Raw genomic sequence first — 19,501 nt, forward strand, 5'->3', positions numbered from 1 at the left:
CTAGTGGTAAAGAACCTACCTGCCAATTCAAGAGACAGAAGAGATGCCAGTTGGATCACTGGGTAGGGAGATCTCCTGGAGGAGGGCATGGCAACCACTCCAGTATTCTTGTGTGGAGAATCCCATGGACAGAGGAACCTGGCAGCCTGTGGTCCATGGAGCCACTAAGAGTCAGACACAACTGAAGCCACTGAGCACGCAAGCAGGCATGCACGTGGCCAAGGGGCTTTGCAAATATGATCAAGTTAAGGATCTTGGGATGGGGAGATTATCCTAGATTCTGGTCCAGTGCAATCACAATGGTCCTTAGAGGGTGAAGAGGAAGGCATGGGAAGTAGAGAAGTGGAGATCAGAGTGATGGAGCCTAGAGCTACAAATGTCAGCATCCTCAAGGAGCTGGAAAGGCAAGGATAGATTCCCTCCCAGAACTGCCTTCTGTGGGGAACTCTGCTGACACCTTGACTTTAGCCCCATAAAATCAATCTGGACCTTCAGAACTTTAAGAGAGTAAATCTGTGTTGTTTTAAGCCACTAAACTTGTGGGTAATTTAAGTCATGGTAGGAAACTAATATACTCCTATATCTCTGGCATCTAGAATTTTCCAGACCCATAAGTGCTAAAATAAAACAATCTTGTTTGAATAAATGGTATATCTTCATTGTTTTAGATACCATATAAAGATAATTGGAGTTTCTAATCTTGATTCTGAATGTTCTCATTGAAAATAAATGATCCATTCTTTCTTTGAAAAGTAGCCTTTGCTTTTATTTTTGTCCAGGCAAAAGATATTTTTTGTTATCCTAGTCTATTTCAGGCAGGCATTTTATAAGAGAGAGAGTAGTGTGCGTGTAGTGACTTAAAAACTCTCAGAATGTCAGGAATGGAAAGGACTTTTAAAGGGCATTCAGTTTGAATTTCCTGATCTGATGTTTGTATATTTCTCACAATATCCCTGACAAGTGACCATCCCAAGTCTATTTTAGAACCTTCAGTGATGGGAAACTCACTTTAGCTGGAGGGGTCAAGACCACTTTTGGGTAGACTGTTCTCTGTTTTATTTTCTACTTACAGAATTAAAGCAAAACTAGCAATGTGAATTATAAGCCCAAACTGACTTATTTTAGGGCTTCCCAGGTGGTGCAGGGGAAAAGAATCCGCCTGCAATGGGGAGACTTGGGTTCGATCCCTGTGTTGGGAAGATCCCCTGGAGAAGGGAAAGGCTACCCACTCCAGTATTCTGGCCTGGAGAATTCCATGGACTGTATAGTCCATGGGGTTACAAAGAGTCGGACATGACTGAGAGTCTTTCACTTTCACTTTACATGTGAAGTGCCTCCTTTTGCATTCATGCTTGTCAGAAAATCCTTATGCTATTTCACCAGAAACCATCAAATATACTTTTAGGGGATAAAAATCTAGCAGTGATTTTCAGGTAAGTGATAAATGCTTATATTGCTCCCTCATTGTGCCTGTGTGTGTGTGCGTGCTCATGTCCGACTCCTTATGACCCCATGAACTGTAGCCCACCAAGCTCCTGTGTCTGTGGAATTTTCCAGGCAAGAATACTGGAGTGGGTCGCTATTTCCTTCTCTAGCAGATCTCTCAAACCCGGGATCAAACCTACATCTCTTGTATCTCCTGCACTGGCAGGTGGATTCTTTACCAACTGTGCAACCTGAGAAGAGACTACACCGTTAGGAGGCATTTAAGACTAAGTTTTAGTAGAGAATGGTATTATCCTAACTTTAAGTTTATACTTCTCCCCAAATACTGTCAAATTATTAATATTTGCATTTTGTTGATGGCTCAACAGATGCAGGACAGTCAGTTGAATTTAGTTTAACAAATGTTGAGCCCAGTCTGTGTCTCACACTCTATGCTAGGCACCTTAGGAAGAAAAATGACCAAGTTATGTCTCCTAGAGAGTAACCCTCACAAGCTGCTAGGGGATATAGACACGAAAACACAAATAGAACAAGAAGCGATAAGTGCTCTACTGATGGCACAAAGACTTATGAGAGTGTATGGTGTTAGAAATGTTCTAATTTCATTCTTTTACATGTAGCTATCCAGTTTCCCCAGCACCACTTATTGAAGAGACTGTCTTTTCTCCATTGTATATTCTTGCCTTCTTTGTCATAGATTAATTGACCATAGGTTATAAGTTTATTTCTGGGCATCTGTCCTGTTCCATTGATCTATATTTCTGTGTCTGTGCCAGTACCATATTGTCTTGATTACTGTAGCTTTGTAGTATAAACTGAAGTCAGGGAGCCTGATTCCTCCAGCTCCATTTTTCTTTCCCAAGATTGCTTTGGCTATTCAGAGTCTTATGTGTTTCCATACAAAAAAAAAAAAAATTTTTTTATTCTAGTTCTGTGAAAAATGCCATTGGTAGTTTCATAGGGATTATATTAAATCTTTAGATTCCTTTGGGTAGTATATCCATTTTAACAATATCAATTCTTCTAGTCCAAGAACATAATATATCTTTCCATCTGTTTCTGTCATCTTCAGTTTCTTTTATCAGCATCCTAAAGTTTTTGGAGTGTGGTACAGGTCTTTTGCCTCATTAGGTAGGTTTATTCCTAGGTATTTTATTCTTTTTGAAGTAATGGTAAATGGGATTGTTACCTTAATTTCTCTTTCTGATCTTTCCTTGTTAGTATATAGAAAGGGAAGAGATATCTGTATGTTAAGTTTTTATCCTGAAACTTTACCAAATTCACTGATGAACTCTAGTAGGTTTCAGGTAGCATCTTTAGGATTATCGACATATAGAATCATGTTGGGCTTCCCTGGTGGCTCAGACAGCAAAGAATCCTCCTGCAATGCAGGAGACCCGGGTTCAATCCCTGGGTTGAGAATATCCCGGAGAAAGGAATGGCTACCCACTCCAGTATTCTTGCCTGGAGAATCCCATGGACAAAGGAGCCTGGTGGGCTACAGCCCATGGGGTCACAAAGTCAGACATGACTGAGTGACTAACACTTCACACACAGTTATCATATCACCTGCAAACTATGACTGTTTTATTTCTTTTCTAATTTAGATTCCTTTTATTTCTTTTTCTTCCCTGATTGGCATGGCTAGATCTTCCAAAACTATGTTGAATAAAAGTGGCAAGAGTGGACATCTTCATCTTGTTCTTGATTTTAGAGGAAATGCTTTCAGTTTTTCACCATTGAGAATGATGTCAGCTGTAGGTTTGTCATATATGGCCTTTAATATGTTGAGGTAGGTTCCTTCTATGCCCACATCCTGGAGAATTGTGTTTTTTTGTGTTTTTTTTTTAAATCATAAATGGATTTTGGGTTTTGGCAAACGCTTTTTCTACACCTATTGAGAGGATCATGTGGTTTTTATTATTCAATTTCTTAATGTGGTATATCACACTGATTGACTTGCAGACATGGAAAAGTCCTTGCCTCCCTAGGATAAAGCCCACTTGATCATGGTATATGATCCTTTAAACGTATCATTGGATTTGCTTTGCTATCATTTTGTTGAGAATTTTTGCATCTGTGTTCAGTGATATTGCCCTGTAATTTTCTTTATTTGTGGTATCTTTGTCTGGTTATTGCTTCCCTGGTGGCTCAGCTGCTAAAGAATCCGCCTGCAATGAGGGAGACTTGGGTTCAATCACTGGGTTGGGAAGATCCCCTGGAGAAGAGAACAGCTACCCACTCCGGTATTCTGGCCAGGAGAATTCCATGGACTGAATAGTCCATGGGGTCGCAAAGAGTCGGACACGACTGAGCGACTTTCACTTCAACAATTTGTCTGGTTTTGGAATCAGGATGATTGTGGCCTCATAGAACAAGTGTGGGAGTGTTTCTTCTTTTGCAGTTTTTTGGAATCGTTTCAGAAGGATAGATGTTTCCTGTTTTCCAAATATTTGATAGACTTCAGCTATGATGCCGTCTGGTCCTGGACTTTTGTTAGAATTTTTTAAAATCACAGTTTCACTTTCAGTACTTGTGATTTGTCTGTTCATACTTTCTATTTCTTCCTAATTCAGTCTTGGAAGATTGTACCTTTCTAAGAATTTGTCCATTTCTTCTAGGTTATCCACTTTATTGGCATACAGTTGTTTGTAGTAGTCTCTTATGGTTCTTTGTATTTCTGTGGTGTCAATTGTATTTTTGTCAGTTTAATTAATATGTATTAGTCCTGGCGTGTTCCTCCTTGGGTTTATCTATTAATATATGGAACTCTCTGCACTTCCTGAACTTGTGTGACTGTTTCTGTTCCCAAGTTAGTTAAGTTTTCACCTGTTATCTCTTCAAATATTTTCAGACCCTTTCTCTCTTCTTCTAGGACCCCTATAAGGGGAATGTTGGTGCATTTGATGTTGTTTCAGAGGTTCTGAGAGTGTCCTCATTTCTTTTCATTCGTTTTTCTGTTCCACGGCGGTGATTTCCACCCATCTGTCTTTCAGCTCACTCATTTGTTCTTTTGCTTCATTTGTTGTGCTATTGATTCCATGTAGTGTATTTTTCATTTCAGTTATTGTATAGTTCAACTGTTTGTTGTTTCTATTTTCTAGCTCTTTATATTTTCTTGTATCTTCTTGGTCTGTGCTCCCATTCTTTTTCTGATATCATGGATCATCTTTACTATCATTATTCTGAGTCCTTTTTTAGGTACTCTGCCTATCTCCACTCTGCGTAATTGTTCTTCTAGGGTTTTATTTTGTCCCCTCATCTGGAACATATTTCTCCATCATCTTACTTTGTCTAACTGTCTGTGATTGCAATTTCTGTTTCACAAACTGAAAGATTGTAGTTCCTCTTGCTTCTGGTGCTGCCTCCTGCTGGGTGTGTCTGGTCTAAGAGCTTTGTGCAGGTTTCCCAGTGGGAGGGCTGTGTCATGGTGTGTGTTTAGAGGTGGCTGTACATTCAGGACAACTTTAGGCAGCGTGTCTACTGATGGATGGGGCTCCCTCTACTTGGGAGGTGTTCCCAAGACGTTCCCACCCTGTTGATTGTCTGTCATGAGGTGTTCCAACACTGGAGCCTGTTGGCTGTGTTCTCAGTGTGAAAATGGCAACCTCTGGGAGAGCTCATGTCAGTGAATATTCCCCAGTATCTCTGCCATTAGTGTCCTTGACCCTACAGTGAGCCACAGCCCCACCTCCCCAGGAGACCCTCCAAGACCCTTAGGCAGGCCTGGCCCAGGCTCCTATGGAGTCACTACCTTACCCTGGCTCACAGTGCATTTGAAATCTTATGGGTGCCCTCCAAGAGTGGAGTCTCTGTTTCACCCAGTCCTGTGGAGCTCCTGTACTTAAGCTCTTCAAAGTCAGAGGCTCCTCCTTACTCCTGATGCCAGACCCCCAGGTTCGGGAACCTCAAGTGAGGCTCAGAACTCTCCCTCCTGTGGGAATACCTCTGTGGTTTAATTATTTAATTATTGCCCACCCAGTGGTTATGGGATTTGACTATATTGAGAAAGCACCCCCTTCTACCATCTTGCTTTGTCTTCTTTTTCATCTTTGAGTGTAGAATATCTTTTTTGATAGGTTTCAGTCTTTTTTGTCAATGGTTCTTCAGCAGTTTGTTGTAATTTTGGTGTTTCACTAGAGGACTCAAGCCCAAGTCCTTCTATTCTGCCATCTTGTTCCTCCCCTCAGAAATCAAATAATAGTTATCTTAACTGATGTGACTTTTAAAATCAAGAATTAGACAGCATTTAACAACCCGTTTAAATGTATAACACTTCATCCTTTAGACAGATATATACAACATACAAACTATATTTCACTGAAAAAAAATCAAGGAAAATTGTGAATTTCCTCCATTCTCTTTTTTAGCCTTTTTTTCCTCTTGTAATTTGCAGTAGTTGAAGATGAAAATTAAATGCAAGTTTGGCTTTTAAAAGAGGAATATTGAAACTATATATATATTTAATATATAATTTTTAAAGTTTGGAAAATGTAACTCTTCCCATCTTTTCTATGGTGTCAAAGACAACGGAAACAACTGTTAGAACTCTACCAGACAAGGGTGAAGAGATCTGCGGGTATTTCTTGAATCCTTCTTTAATGTCATCAGAATGTTCACCTACAATTTTGAAAAAGAAAACAGAAGACATAAGCGACCTCCCTTCTGAGAGTCAAAGAAGCATACCGCTTGCTGTGACTGATGCATTAGAGCATATTATGGAACAGCTCAATGTTTTGACACAGGTGGGTTGGCATGTTTCACACTTAGAGGTAAGATGTACAAAATCCTGGCTACAGCAGGCTGCAGAACTAGCAGAGCAGCGGGGGGATACTTTCTTTCTTAGCAAGCTCAAAGGTGGTAGTTAACAGAGCAACACGTGCTCTGCTGAGGTGCTCTAGGTCTTGTGGAGGCAAGGTCTGAGCCCATGCGTATGTAAACGTGTGCATACGCAGACTGTACTATATCTGGCATCTGAGGACCAGAAGGGAGGGGAGGAGACAGTGATGAAATATTGGGGTACTTCATGCTATAAATCTGATTCTGGACAGTAATGTTTTGCCCTAAGAATTTTCTAATGCAGTGTATTTAGATTTTGGATATTATCAAAGAAATATTTAAGGCCAAAAGAAAAAATATATTGGGATTAATCATTTCAGTTAGAATGAAATATTGGCAGTGCTTTTAGTTTTCACTCTGAGGATAATTCCCTCTGTCCAATGTATAACTTCCCTCATTTCAAAGCTTCTTACGGGACACTCTGTTCTGGAGATGAGGTTTTCACATTCCCCTTTTAGAATATTACCCAGTCTTTTTTTTTTTTTTTTTTTCATTGATGCTAAATTTTAATTTATTTTTTACTGCACAGGATGACTTTCAGCATTCATTATTTTTTACCAGACTGTATACATCCTTTTATTAAATTTCATTATATGGTCATGCTTATAATGAATAATTTTACAGTGAAAAGGAAAGACATAATGGCTTAATCCCTTTTAATTACATTTAAGCAATTTTTAAAATTTATTTCTTTTATTGAAGGATAATCGCTTTACTGAATGCCAGTTTACCTTTGCCAAGAAGGAATACAATGAATCTTAACACACCAAAGGTCTTCCAACTCTTGGTCAGGAAATTTAGATGTCATTTAATGGAAGCAGTGTATAAAATGGATACATCAAAGGTTGTCCTTCCAGCTTTCCTTGGTGTTTCTTTTGAATAAGTCTTATCATTCTTTGATAAATAGGATGAGGACACTAATATTTGTCAGAGCAGATGCTGTCCCAGGTTATACAGAAAGAAGCTATGACATGAACTAGAGATGTTGATTACTTTCCCAGAATAAATATTTTGAGTTGAAATAGCTCTTGTATAGAAGTTATCTTGCATATAAGTTAATGTACAGTTAACCCTGGCTGTACATTATAATCGCCCAGGCAATTAAGAATCGCCCAGATGTCCAGTTCTCATCTCCAGAGAATTCAAGGTTTTGGCATGGGTCTTTTAACTTTCCCTTCTGGGTTTAGAGCCAGTAATTAAAAATGTTACCCTTTAGATAACTTCTCCGAACCTTGGAGTTAAGGGACATGGATATGAGTCGTGACAGGTTGTGGGAACAAGTCTTGTGAGACCTTGGAGTCATAAGATTTGTTCAGTGAAAAATCATAGGAAAATCACCAATTTTTGCTTTGCAGTATTGTGCTGGAGGTGACTTTGTGTTTATCAGACGTCTGTTGCCTTTAAAAGGCAGTTTTTCTCTCACCCTCCTGCCAGCTTTAGTTTTGGGGCCTGTTTCGAGGGCCCTGGCTCCGCACGTGCTGGCTTCCTCACTTGCCTATCCCATTGAGTGGCAGGTCCTCTTGCGGGTCTTTGCATCCTCTGCTCTATCAGCTTTGTGACCCATTTCACCTTTTCCCCTGATTCAGGGTTAAATGGATCACTTTAAACTGTATTGAAAGTCTCTACTTTTTTAACTTTGAAGGACTGACTACCCTTCAAATACGAAAGAAGTGAAAAGCAGGCACAGCACACTTGCAAAATGGGAACAGTGTGAATCTGTGGGCGAATCAAGTGAAATAAGCACATTCTGGTTCACTTCAATTACAGATGACTGAGTATCTCCTAACCCTGTGGCAATGTTTATAATTCAGTACAGATTGTTTTGGGTTGGCCAAAACGTTTGGGCTTTTCTGTAAGTTATAAGATGTTACAGAAAAACTCAAATGAGCATTTGGGCCAACCCAACAATATCACTTTCTCATTATAATTTTTCAGACAGTAGGTAACTGGAGTTAACCAGTGTTATAGGTGTTGATAATATACGTATCAAAAGCTTTTGCTTTTTGCATTATGATAATGTATGTAAATATCAGGCAAAATGCTTGGAGCATAGTAGGCACCCAAGAAATATTAAAAAGTATTATGAGCATTGCTGTTAATTTTGATCATTAACAGTAGTGTAGTGTTGTGCTGGAGGTGACTTTGTGTTTATCAGACATCTCTTGCCTTTAAAAGGCAGTTTTTCTCTCAACCTCATGCCAGCTTTAGTTTTGATTGGCCTATTTCCCAGGCCAATCATAACAAGTCATGATCTATAGTATGGAATATGAAAGAAAAAAAACTATTAAATAATAGAAAAAAAAAAAAGAACAACTGATTACTGTCAGAAACTGATAGGGAATCAATTCATTATCTTGAAACTTATTGACTAAAGTAACCATGAATTTATGCTGCTTTTCCTGTATGAACTGTACTTCCAGGCAACCAAATAATATATGAGAAGTGTATTTTGTAAACCATCCCAACTAATAAATGGAAATAGAATGTCATTGCCCTCTAAAGAAAGAATAGACTTACCGAGGGATCTAGCCTGAGTCTTATCAAGCCTTTGAATCCCGTTTCCAATTTATATAAAATACAGAAAGTAAAAGAACAGATTTAACTGTATCTGGAGCACACAGTCCCTAAAATCCAGTCTGGTAGGGAATCTACAGGTCAGATGGCCTGAGCCTGTAAATAGACAAATTATAAAGAAAATAAAGCAAGGAAGTGGGTAATCTGCAGATTAAATGGGTAAGATAAAGTTGTAGTTTCTAGGGATGCATACTTGAAAGATAAAGCCATAAAAACATGCAGATTATTCGTATAGTGGTCAGGATAGTGGCTGTTAAGGGGAAGGTGCATGCAAGGCACTAGCTGTTGACCTGGTGCTGGTCACAAGGGTGTTTTTCTCATGAGAATTCATTGATACTTTTTAGTGTGCAATTTCCTGAATCAAGTTTATAGTGAAGTTAAAAAAAAAGAATTGAAGTAATCGATAATCACAATTTAAAAGTAGCCGTGTGTGTGTGTGTGTGTGTGTATAGTCATATACTCACTTACTAGCCGAAGGAGTTAGAATAGCTAAGATTTGTAAAGTCTTGTTGTGCCAGGCACTAGCTTAAGCATTTTACATCCCTGATTTCGTTCAGTCTTCCTACCAACTCTGTGAGGTGCTGTTATCATCTTCTGGGTGCAGAAATGAGTGGCAGTCATTATATTTTCAAGGTAAGCTAGGTATCCAGCTGTCTAGGGTAATATAGATATGGCCCATATGGACTGATTGTGGCAGAATGACCAGTGATGCCATTTAAGTAGTAGTGGTGCATGTGGCATTCCGTCCCACTTCCCACATTCCACATTACCTGGGACACTATTTAACATGCCTCATGTGGTCTCTTCTCTGGCATCGATGCTTTAGAAGATCAGACTTTAGAATTGTCCATAGAGGCTTGATCATTTATTCCTTTTTTCTTAAATGCTTCCTCTTTTTCCCTTTTCCTCAAACGGCTTGGCAGTGCTTTGTCCTGTGGTGGGTTGCAGAAACGGAGCAAGTTCTGGAGCTCATTTCTGAACCAACCTCCTGGCAAGAGGGTAGGCATTACAGTTCTGAAAAAGATCAGTGCAGAGATTATCACCATCATTCTCACCACCAGGTCACCAGGCCCTGATGACTTTGTCCTCCTTTTTTTGCAGACTGTTTCAATCTTGGAGCAGCGACTGACTTTGACAGAGGATAAGCTGAAAGACTGCCTTGAAAATCAGCAAAAGCTTTTCAATGCAATTCAACAGAAAATTTGAACAGAAAAGTATGAGCAGAGGCATGAGAAATGAACACATGTACGTATACTCAGGAAGGCAGTACCAGCTGCTTCATGCAACGCAGCCATGTGCGAATTGGCATGGCATTTCTTAAAAGGGTGAGCAACAGAACAAAAGGCAGAAAAGGCAGAACTAAGGACCAGTTTAAACATACCAATCAATGTCTAGGACTAATTCAAATCATTACTATTTATGGTTCCAGTAATAAAGTGATAAGCATTCAAATGGCTCTATATTTCCCCCCATATTATTTTTTAAATGTTAGTTTTTGTTAATAGTTCAAATCCTGCCAGGAAAATAACCAAATCTTTGGATTTCATTTTGATTTCAAATTGACCATGTTCAGGCAATTCCTTCAACAATTAGTGTACTCTTTAGTGAACTGTACCCTTAGGGCGAAATAATTCACTTACCTCTAAAATAGCATTTTATGTGCAGAGAATGAATTAATGATCTGACTTGTATTTCCCAGTTTAAAAAATTTATTCTTTCTTACCTATGCCATTTGATGAAAAGATGATCTCACAAACTCTCAAACCACAGAATTTCCACAGCAAGAATACACTTATTTTAATTAGCAACAGCACATACAGGACATATGGCAGGGATTTTGATTTAATTTACGGCATATATTGCTTATTCTTTGACCAACCTGAAAGAAAATGAAGAGTTAGAAATATGTGACGTGCACGTATCTTCCATAGATGAAGGCACTAAATGTTTTCGGTTATATCCAAACCTGTGATATCAGTTTATGAAGATTAAATTAGTGCAGAATCCTCAAAACCCAGAACCATGCAACAGCATTACTTAAAAATATACACACATGTGTGTTCACATGCTTCAGGAATGTTTAGGGTGATTTTGGTACCTGAATGTAAGGACTTTAAAAGAACATTTATTGGCATCATTGTCTACCTGTTTATTTTAATTGTGATTTGAAACAAAATGAAAATGAGTAAAACATGCTAAAAGATCTTGGTTATAATTTAAGAATTTTATCTTAAACAAAGTAAGAGATTAAATTGGAAAAAAAATGAATTTATCTTGCATTTCTGTTAACCTATATCAAAAACCGAAGGTGGAAGAAGACAGGCCGCATTTATGATACCTGCAGGCATACCCTGGGGAAAATACTATGTTTTGGAAAAGAAAAAAGTCCTATTTACGTACGGGTCTATATTGAGAAATTTCTCAAAGCCGTTTCAATTGTATTTATGAGGTGGTTTTATCATCCCTTGTGTTTTAAGTGCCTTTTTATACAATACTAAGTAGGAACTTCTAGACCGTTTCAAGCGTTTATAAGACTAAGTGGCACTGTATATTTTATAACCTCGTTGAGAAGACTAAGAAATGAAATGTCATACCAATTTTTGTTTACTTTTTTATTCTTCAAACAATAAAAGACATTTTACCTTTAAAAAAAGTTGTTTCTTTTTAAGTGATTAAAGTCTAGAAATAATAGTAGGTTTCTTATCTAGCTCACTTAACTCTAAACTTCCTAACAACCTCCTAGAGAACTTGTCAAAACAGTTCCGGTGCTTTTCCTCGGGCTTCTGATTCACTAGGTCTGGTCTGGCAGGGCCCAATAATTTGCATCTCTGACAAGCTCACAGGAGATCTGGTGCTACTGGCCTCAGGCCGACAGTTTAGAAACTGTTGACCAGCTATAGCCACTTCCTGCAACATGGTGTTACCACATACTTTTATGGCCATAGACCTTTATTATAAGTGATATAAAAACAGTGATGACAGAAGTTTAAAAGCCTTAAAACGTTTTCAGGAGGGATATTTTATAACCCTCTTTCCCTCCCCCACAACTTTGTTTATACTTTTGAGGATTCTTTCCTTCGGATTCCAGCCTCTCATTTGTCCTAGCTGCCTATTCGCTGCGTGAGCAACATCTCCACTTGGAAGACCTGGCAGGCCGTCTCTGAATGTGCCCAAAGCCAGTCCCTACTGTACCCTCAACCACCAGCCAGCTCCTCTCTCCCCTAGTCTCCGGACCTCCAACTCTCCTTCAAGGCACTCAGGTTGGAGTTATCCTTGAATCCTTGATCCTACGCTCCACTCCCATTCCTTCAGCAAATCTTATGAGAAGATATGAGAGACCGGATCATTTCTCACCCCTTCTTCAGCCACCAAAACAGGCCATCATTGTCTCTTCCCAGAATGACTGCAGTACTTCTTAACTGTCTCCACCATCACCTTTGGACAGCAGGCCAGAGTGGTTCTTGAAAAGACGGAGTTCAAACATGTGGCTCTTTCGGCTCCAAGCCCTTCAGGGCCTCCTATCTCGGAGTAGAAGCCTAGGGTCTGACAGTGGTGATATGCTCCCCACCCCTTCATTTTAGACCTCCCCAACCAGTCCATTCTGAAGGAGATCAGCCCTGGGATTTCTTTGGAAGGAATGATGCTAACGCTGAAACTCCAGTACTTTGACGACCTCATGCGAAGAGTTGACTCATTGGAAAATGCTCTGATGCTGGGAGGGATTGGGGGCAGGAGGAGAAGGGGACGACAGAGGATGAGATGGCTGGATGGCATCACTGACTCGATGGACGTGAGTCTGAGTGAACTCCGGGAGTTGGTGATGTTCAGGAAGGCCTGGCGTGCTGCGATTCATGGGGTCGCAAAGAGTCGGACACGACTGAGCAACTGATCTGATCTAATCTGATCTTCCCCTTGGGGGCCATACTTACTCACTGCACTTGGTCACAGTGGCTTCTTTGCTTCCCTTTGTAGAAGCAAAATGGCTCCCACCTGAGAGCACTGGCCTTGCCATGTCCTCTGCCTGGAGCCCTGTCCCCAGGCGTCCCTCATAACATTCCAGCCCGGCTCACATGTTGCCTTTTCAGAGGTGCCCTTCCTAATCAGCCTATGTGAAATAGTAACCCTCCATTCACTCCCTGCCTAGCCCTGGTACAATAAGATTGCACACAGCCTCTTCCACTGTGAACTGACCTCTTCAAAAAGTAAGCACGGTCATCTTTAGATTCCCAAACTAGCACAGTTCATAGGAGCAGCTCAGCAGGTAGGTATCCAAAAAAAAAGCTCAACCTAAAAGTTGAGAAGATTCTATTCAGTGCACTTACGGAGGACTTACGTCCAAGATACAGCCTCTCAGATAACTCTAAGGGACTTTTTCTAAAGAGGTAAGACAGGAGCAGGATAAATAGAAGTTTTGCAAATAAAACAACATAACAAAACAAATACAAACTAGGTAGAACATTAAAAGATTACTGTTGAAGAAAACCAGATATCTGGAGCTAATGAATTTTAGCACTTTTCTATGTATAAGAAGATGCAAGAGTCTGGGCTTATTGAAACTCTTCCTTTGATAGCACCTTAACCATCTACTACCAGTATCCCGTTTTTTCTCCATTCTGAATTCAGGGTGCCCAGTCGAGGGCGGGTGCGGTGACCACAACATTCTCTGTTTACTGAAATGCTGGCAACATTCTATGTCTCCAGTATTCTATGTCTCTCAATCATAAATTCAACCGTTTGGAAGGCATTTAGTGATCAATTTTGTCCCATGGCACTAGGAAGTTTCACTCCTAGATCGGCTGGAGACTGTGTGATATAGGCTATTCAGTCTACACAGACACTCTGAAATCTCATAGCTTCCCTGTAACAGTTATGAATCCGGCATTACAATATACTTAGATATAAACTTATAATAAAGTAAGTTTATAAACAATATAAACTTATAATATAAACTTGTGTGCTGTGTGCTGAGTCTTCAGTCGTGTCCAACACTTTGCAACCCCGTATAGCCCACCAGGCTCCTCTGTCTGTGGGATTCTACTGGCAAGAATACTGGAGTGGATTGCCAGGCCCTCCTCCAAGGGATCTTCCCAACCCATGGATCAAAACTGTGTCTCCTGCGTCTCCTGCACTGCAGACATATTCTTTACTGCTGAGCCACCGATGAAGCTCATAAACAGTTTATAAATAATAGCTGGAATAAGTTAAATTTGCTTGCCAGGGGACTAGGGCTTTACTCCTTTTGGAAAAGAAATAAGATTTTTACTTGCCCTTGATAAACCCTTAAGGAGGCTATGAATTAGATTCTAGGCAAAGGAGCCTTTCCAACTGTTGAAGTTTTTAAAGGCTATTTTTCCACCTTTTCTCTCCTTGTTGTCAGGTTCTATCTGGTTAATTAGGCTCAGTCTCAGGTCATTGTGGGCTATAGCTAAGTTTCTGATTTGTAGAGATTTGCAAGAGAAAGATGGGCTTCCCTGGTGGCTCAGATGGTAAAGAATCTGCCCTCGATGAGGGAGACCTGAGTTTGATCCCTGGGTTGGGAAGATCTGGAGGAGGCCATGGCAACTTTCAGTATTCTTGCCTGGGGAGAGAAAGATAGTTGCTTTTAATTCTCCAAAGAACCCGAGTGCCTCCCAAATGATTTTAAAAGATTGATTCTGCCCAACTATATTTTCTTTAATTTGATCTTTTAATATAAGTGAGAAGATTTCCAACTAAACTGAAATTCAAGAGTTCTATGTTCTAGAATTTCAGGGTTAATTTATCAAGCATTCAAAAGCTTGCACAAGGCATTCAACAAAGGCCCTCTTTCAGAGTGCAAGGCTAGATCCAGAGTAAAGTTTCTTTTTTTTTTTAAGTTATCCCCTAAATATTAGCTCCCAGTTTTTACTTTATATTGCACAGTTTTAGCTAACCCCATCCATTTCCTTTAGTATGCTAATTAGTGTATTTCCTGAGATTCATATGCCCTGCCTTATAATACCAAGCAAGGGAAGCATTCTCGAGAAGGGCATGGCAACCCACTCCAGTATTTGTGTCTGGAGAATCCCCATGGACAGAGGAGCCTAGTGGGCTATAGTCCATGGGGTCACAAAGAGTCAGACATGACTGACTGCCTAAGCACAGCACAGGAAGCATTCCCCAGCAAGACCAAGTGTTTTTTCGACAATATACTTAGGCAACCCAGCTTCAATAAAACCTATTTAAATATACCGATTTTTATAAAATTGCATCTCAGTTCTACCAACTTTCACACCTTTAGATTTTAGTCTCCATTGTTGTTCAGTTGCTAAGTCATGGCTGACTCTTTTATGATACTGTGGAATGGAGTCCACCAGGCTCCTCTGTCCATGGGATTTCCCAGACAAGAAGACTGGAGTGCCATTTCCTGCTCCAGGGGATCTTCCTGAGCCAGGAATTGAACCGTTGTCTCCTAATTGGCAGGGAGATTCTTTACTGCTGAACCACCAGGGAAGCCCCTAAAAAAGCCTTGATTTTACAAGGAGTCCTAGAAGCTTTCTTTTCATCTCTGACCATTCATCTGTTTTTGTATAAAAGGTCCTGGGGCCCCCAGTCAGGGGTTGAGCCAAGAGACTCAGGCCCTTTTATCAACCTTTTAACTTGATTTTGACTAGTCCTAATTGTTGCACCAAGTAATTATTCATCAAGTATCTCAGTGTAATTTTCTCCCAAACTTTGATCTGGGATAAATAGAGCAAACTTGTTGGGGTGCTTTAATGTCGGGAACCAAAAAGGAGGGTGTCTTTGGCCCATCCGACCTTTGAAAATACTTTCAAAGCACTTATCTGATAAAGGAATCCTATCTAAAATAGGCATAAAATAATTGAAGCCCAACAATATAAAAACAAAAACCTGGGACTTCCCTGGTGGTCCAGTGGTTGAGAATCTGCCTGCCAATGCAGGGGACATGGGTTTGATCCCTGATCCGGAAAGATCCACATGCCTCGGAGCAATGAAGCCACAACCACTGAGCCTGAGCTCTAGCGCCCATGCTCTGCAACAAGAGAAGCCACCACACGGAGAAGCCCGCGCACTGCGACTGGGGAGCAGCCCCTGCTCGCTGCAACTAGAGGAAGACCGCGCAGCAAAAAAGACCCGGTGAAACAAAAAATAAGCAAATAAACCAATTGAAAACACCAAAGGTAAATTCAGGCTCAATAAGCACATAACAGGATCTTCAACATCATAGGTCACTAGAAAATTGCAAATTAAAACAAGGAAAGATGACTATACATCTATTAGAATGACTAAAATGCAAACCCTGAGAAAACCAAAGCTGGTAACCATATGAAGCAACAGGAGCTCCATGATAAGCATACAGAATGGGGCAGCCACTTTGCAAGACAGTTTGACAGTTTCTTACAAAAATAAACATACCAATTACCATGCAGTCTGACAATCAATTATCTTTGGTTGTTTAACTAAATAGATTGAAAATGTGCTCACGCAATAACCTGCACATGAATGATTACAGCATCTTTATTCATAATTGCCAAAACTTGGAAACCAACAAGATCTCTTTCAGGGATGATTTGTTTAATAAAACTGTGATCCATCCAGACAATGGAATATTATTCACTGTTAAAAAGAAATGAGCTATCCAGTCATAAAAAGATATGGAGGAATCTTAAATGTATATCACTAAGTGAAAGATGACCATCTGAAAAGGCCCCTAAGTTGTTTGCAATTCTGGTATTAATTTTTTAAGTGCAAGAAATATTGAAAATACCATCATATACTATAATGGAAACATATAAACATAAGGTTCTAGACACGTAAGCACCTGAACAGAAACCATCTCTACCATGTAGCTTTCATAACTGATTCAAAAGACTTCTGGGAGATGAGGAGGGAGGAAAAAAGGGGAGAGAAGATGAGACAGAAACGCACAGATGCTAACAGCATGTTAAACATGGGAAAGCCAAAGTGGAGTAAGCCCACTCAAGTGATACATGTTCTTCTTACTCTCACAGAGGCAGGCAAACTTGATATCATTATTCACTCAACACTTGATTTCCTGGTAAAATACACAGTCAGCAAGAATGCTAAAGGCAGGACCACCCATGTGCTGGATGCCTTTTGGTACCTTTACTAGACCAAACCCTGCAGAGTAAAGGGCTGTGGTGTCAGGGACGCCAAGACAAAATAAATATGCATGTTCATGGTTTGCAGTGAAGGGAACACACAGGGGGACCCACCTTTCTCATTCTGGGTCAGGACCCTAGAAGGGGAGCTATAGGGAAAGGCAGTCATGATTGAAGAGAAGACATCTTAGAAATGATGTGTTTTTTTTGCTCCACACATGCCTATAAAAATCCAGTATGGTCTTTTTCATGGTGCCTCGGAGGCTGTCGGCTGCTTCAGAATGAAGCTGAACATCTCTTTCCTGGCCACTGGCTGCCAGAAGCTCATTGAAGTGGACGATGAATGAAAACTTCGTACCTTCTGCGAGAAGCGTATGGCCACAGAAGTTGCTGCTGACGCTCTAGGTGGAGAATGGAAGGGTCATGTGGTCCGAATCAGTGGCGGGAACAATAAGCAGGGTTTCCCCATGAAGCAGGGTGTCTTGACCCATGGCCAAATTTGCCTGCTACTGAGTAAGGGGCGTTCCTGTTACAGACCAAGGAGGACTGGAGAGAGAAAGCGTAAAAATCTGTATGGGGTTGCATTGTGGATGCCAATCTCAGTGTTCTCAATTTGGTCATCGTGAAAAAAGGGGAGAAGGATATTCCTGGACTCATTGATACTACAGTGCCTCATCGCCTGGGTCCCAAAAGAGCTAGCAGAATCCGCAAACTTTTCAATTTCTCTAAAGATGATGTCCGCCAATATGTTGTGTGAAAGCCCCTAAACAAAGACTAGGTGAGAAACCTAGGACTAAAGCACCCAATATTCAGCATCTCCTGACTCCACGAGTTCTGCAGCACAAACGCCGGCGTATTGCTCTGAAGAAACAGCATACTAAGAAAAACAAAGAAGAGGCTGCAGAATATGCTAAACTTTTGGCCAAGAGAATGAAGGAGGCCAAAGAAAAACGGCAGGAACAGATTGCCAAGAGACGGAGGCTGTCCTCTCTGAGAGCTTCTACTTCCAAGTCTGAGTCCAGTCAAAAATGAGATGTTCTAAGAGTAACAAATAAATAAGATCAGACATCAAAAAAAAAAAAAAAAGAATCCAGTATGTCTCCATCTCATACTCAAATGAATTACTCTTCCAAGGCATGCTTCTCTTTGATACACATGGGTGGTGTCACCCAACTGAACTCTGAAGTGGGAAATTTGAACCCAAAAGCACAATTTATCATTTATGAACACATCGATCCCATTCTAAAACCTGTCATTTTACAGCAAGAATTAAAACAGTATCTCCAACGTGGATTCATAACTCAGTTCAGTTCAGTCACTCAGTCATATTCAACTCTTTGCGACCCCATGGACTGCAGCATGCCAGGCTTCCCTGTCCATCACCATCTCCCAGAGTTTGCTCAAACTCATGTTCATAGACTCAGTGATGCCATCCAACCACCTCATACTCTGTCGTTCCCTTCTCCTCCTGCCTTCAATGTTTCCCAGCATCAGGGTCTTTTCAAATGAGTCAGTTCTTCGCATCAGGTGGCCAAATTATTAAGAGCTTCAGCTTCAGTATCAGTCCTTCCAATGACTATTCAGGACTGATTTCCTTTAGGATTGACTGGTTGGATCTCCTTGCAGTCCAAGGGGCTCTCAAGAGTCTTCTGCAATACCACAGTTCAAGAGCATTAATTCTTCGGTGCTCAGCTTTCTTTATAGTCCAACTCTCACATCCAGACATGACTACTGGAAAAACCATAGCTTTGACTAGACAGATCTTTGTCAGCAAAGTAATGTATCTGTTCTTTAATAAACTGTCTAGGTTGATCATAGCTTTCCTTCCAACAAGCAAGCGTCTTTTAATTTCATGGCTGCAGTCACCATCTGCAGTGATTTTGGAGCCCCCCCAAAATAAAGTTTGTCACTATTTCCATTGTTTCCCCATCTATTTGCCATGAAGTGATGGGCAGATGGCGATTGCAGCCATGAAATTAAAAGATGCTTACTCCTTGAAAGGAAAGTTATGACCAACCTAGACAGCATATTAAAAAGCAGAGATATTACTTTGCCAACAAAGGTCTGTCTAGTCAAGGCTATGGTTTTTCCAGTGGTCATGTATGGATGTGAGAGTTGGACTGTGAAGAAAGCTGAGCGCCGAAGAATTGATGCTTTTGAACTGTGGTGTTAGAGAAGACTCTTGAGAGTCCTTGAACTGCAAGGAGATCCAACCAGTTCATTCTAAAGGAGATCAGCCCTGGGTGTTCTTTAGAAGGAATGATGCTAAAGCTGAAACTCCAGTACTTTGGCCACCTCATGCAAAGAGTTGACTCATTGGAAAAGACTCTGATGCTGGGAGGGATTGGGGGCAGAAGGAGAAGGGGAAGACAGAGGATGAGATGGCTGGATGGCATCACTGACTTGATGGACATGAGTTTGGGTGAACTCTGGGAGTTGGTGATGGACAGGGAGGCCTGGTGTACTGCAATTCATGGGGTTGCAAAGAGTCAGACATGACTGAGCGACTGAACTGAACTGATGGGACTGGATGCCATTAT

The 19,501-nt window shown here is 40.6% G+C and overlaps 1 protein-coding gene and 1 pseudogene across 4 annotated transcripts in view; both read left to right on the plus strand.

Moving 5' to 3' along the window:
- The window catches only part of POC1B (POC1 centriolar protein B), a 105,243-nt gene extending 93,731 nt beyond the window's left edge, over nt 1-11,512 (plus strand). For all 4 annotated transcript variants that reach the window (XM_005906327.2, XM_070370936.1, XM_070370935.1 and 1 more), the window contains 2 exons: nt 5,973-6,191; nt 9,961-11,512. In XM_005906327.2, the coding sequence (XP_005906389.1) occupies nt 5,973-6,191; nt 9,961-10,065 (324 nt within the window). In that variant the 3' untranslated portion in view covers nt 10,066-11,512. The remainder of the gene's footprint in view (nt 1-5,972; nt 6,192-9,960) is intronic.
- A 5,730-nt stretch (nt 11,513-17,242) lies between these two features.
- LOC102283341 (small ribosomal subunit protein eS6 pseudogene) lies at nt 17,243-18,027 on the plus strand (annotated as a pseudogene).
- The last annotated feature ends 1,474 nt before the right edge of the window (nt 18,028-19,501 follow it).

Source organism: Bos mutus, chromosome 5, assembly GCF_027580195.1.
Source record: "Bos mutus isolate GX-2022 chromosome 5, NWIPB_WYAK_1.1, whole genome shotgun sequence".
Taxonomy (NCBI): domain Eukaryota; kingdom Metazoa; phylum Chordata; class Mammalia; order Artiodactyla; family Bovidae; genus Bos; species Bos mutus.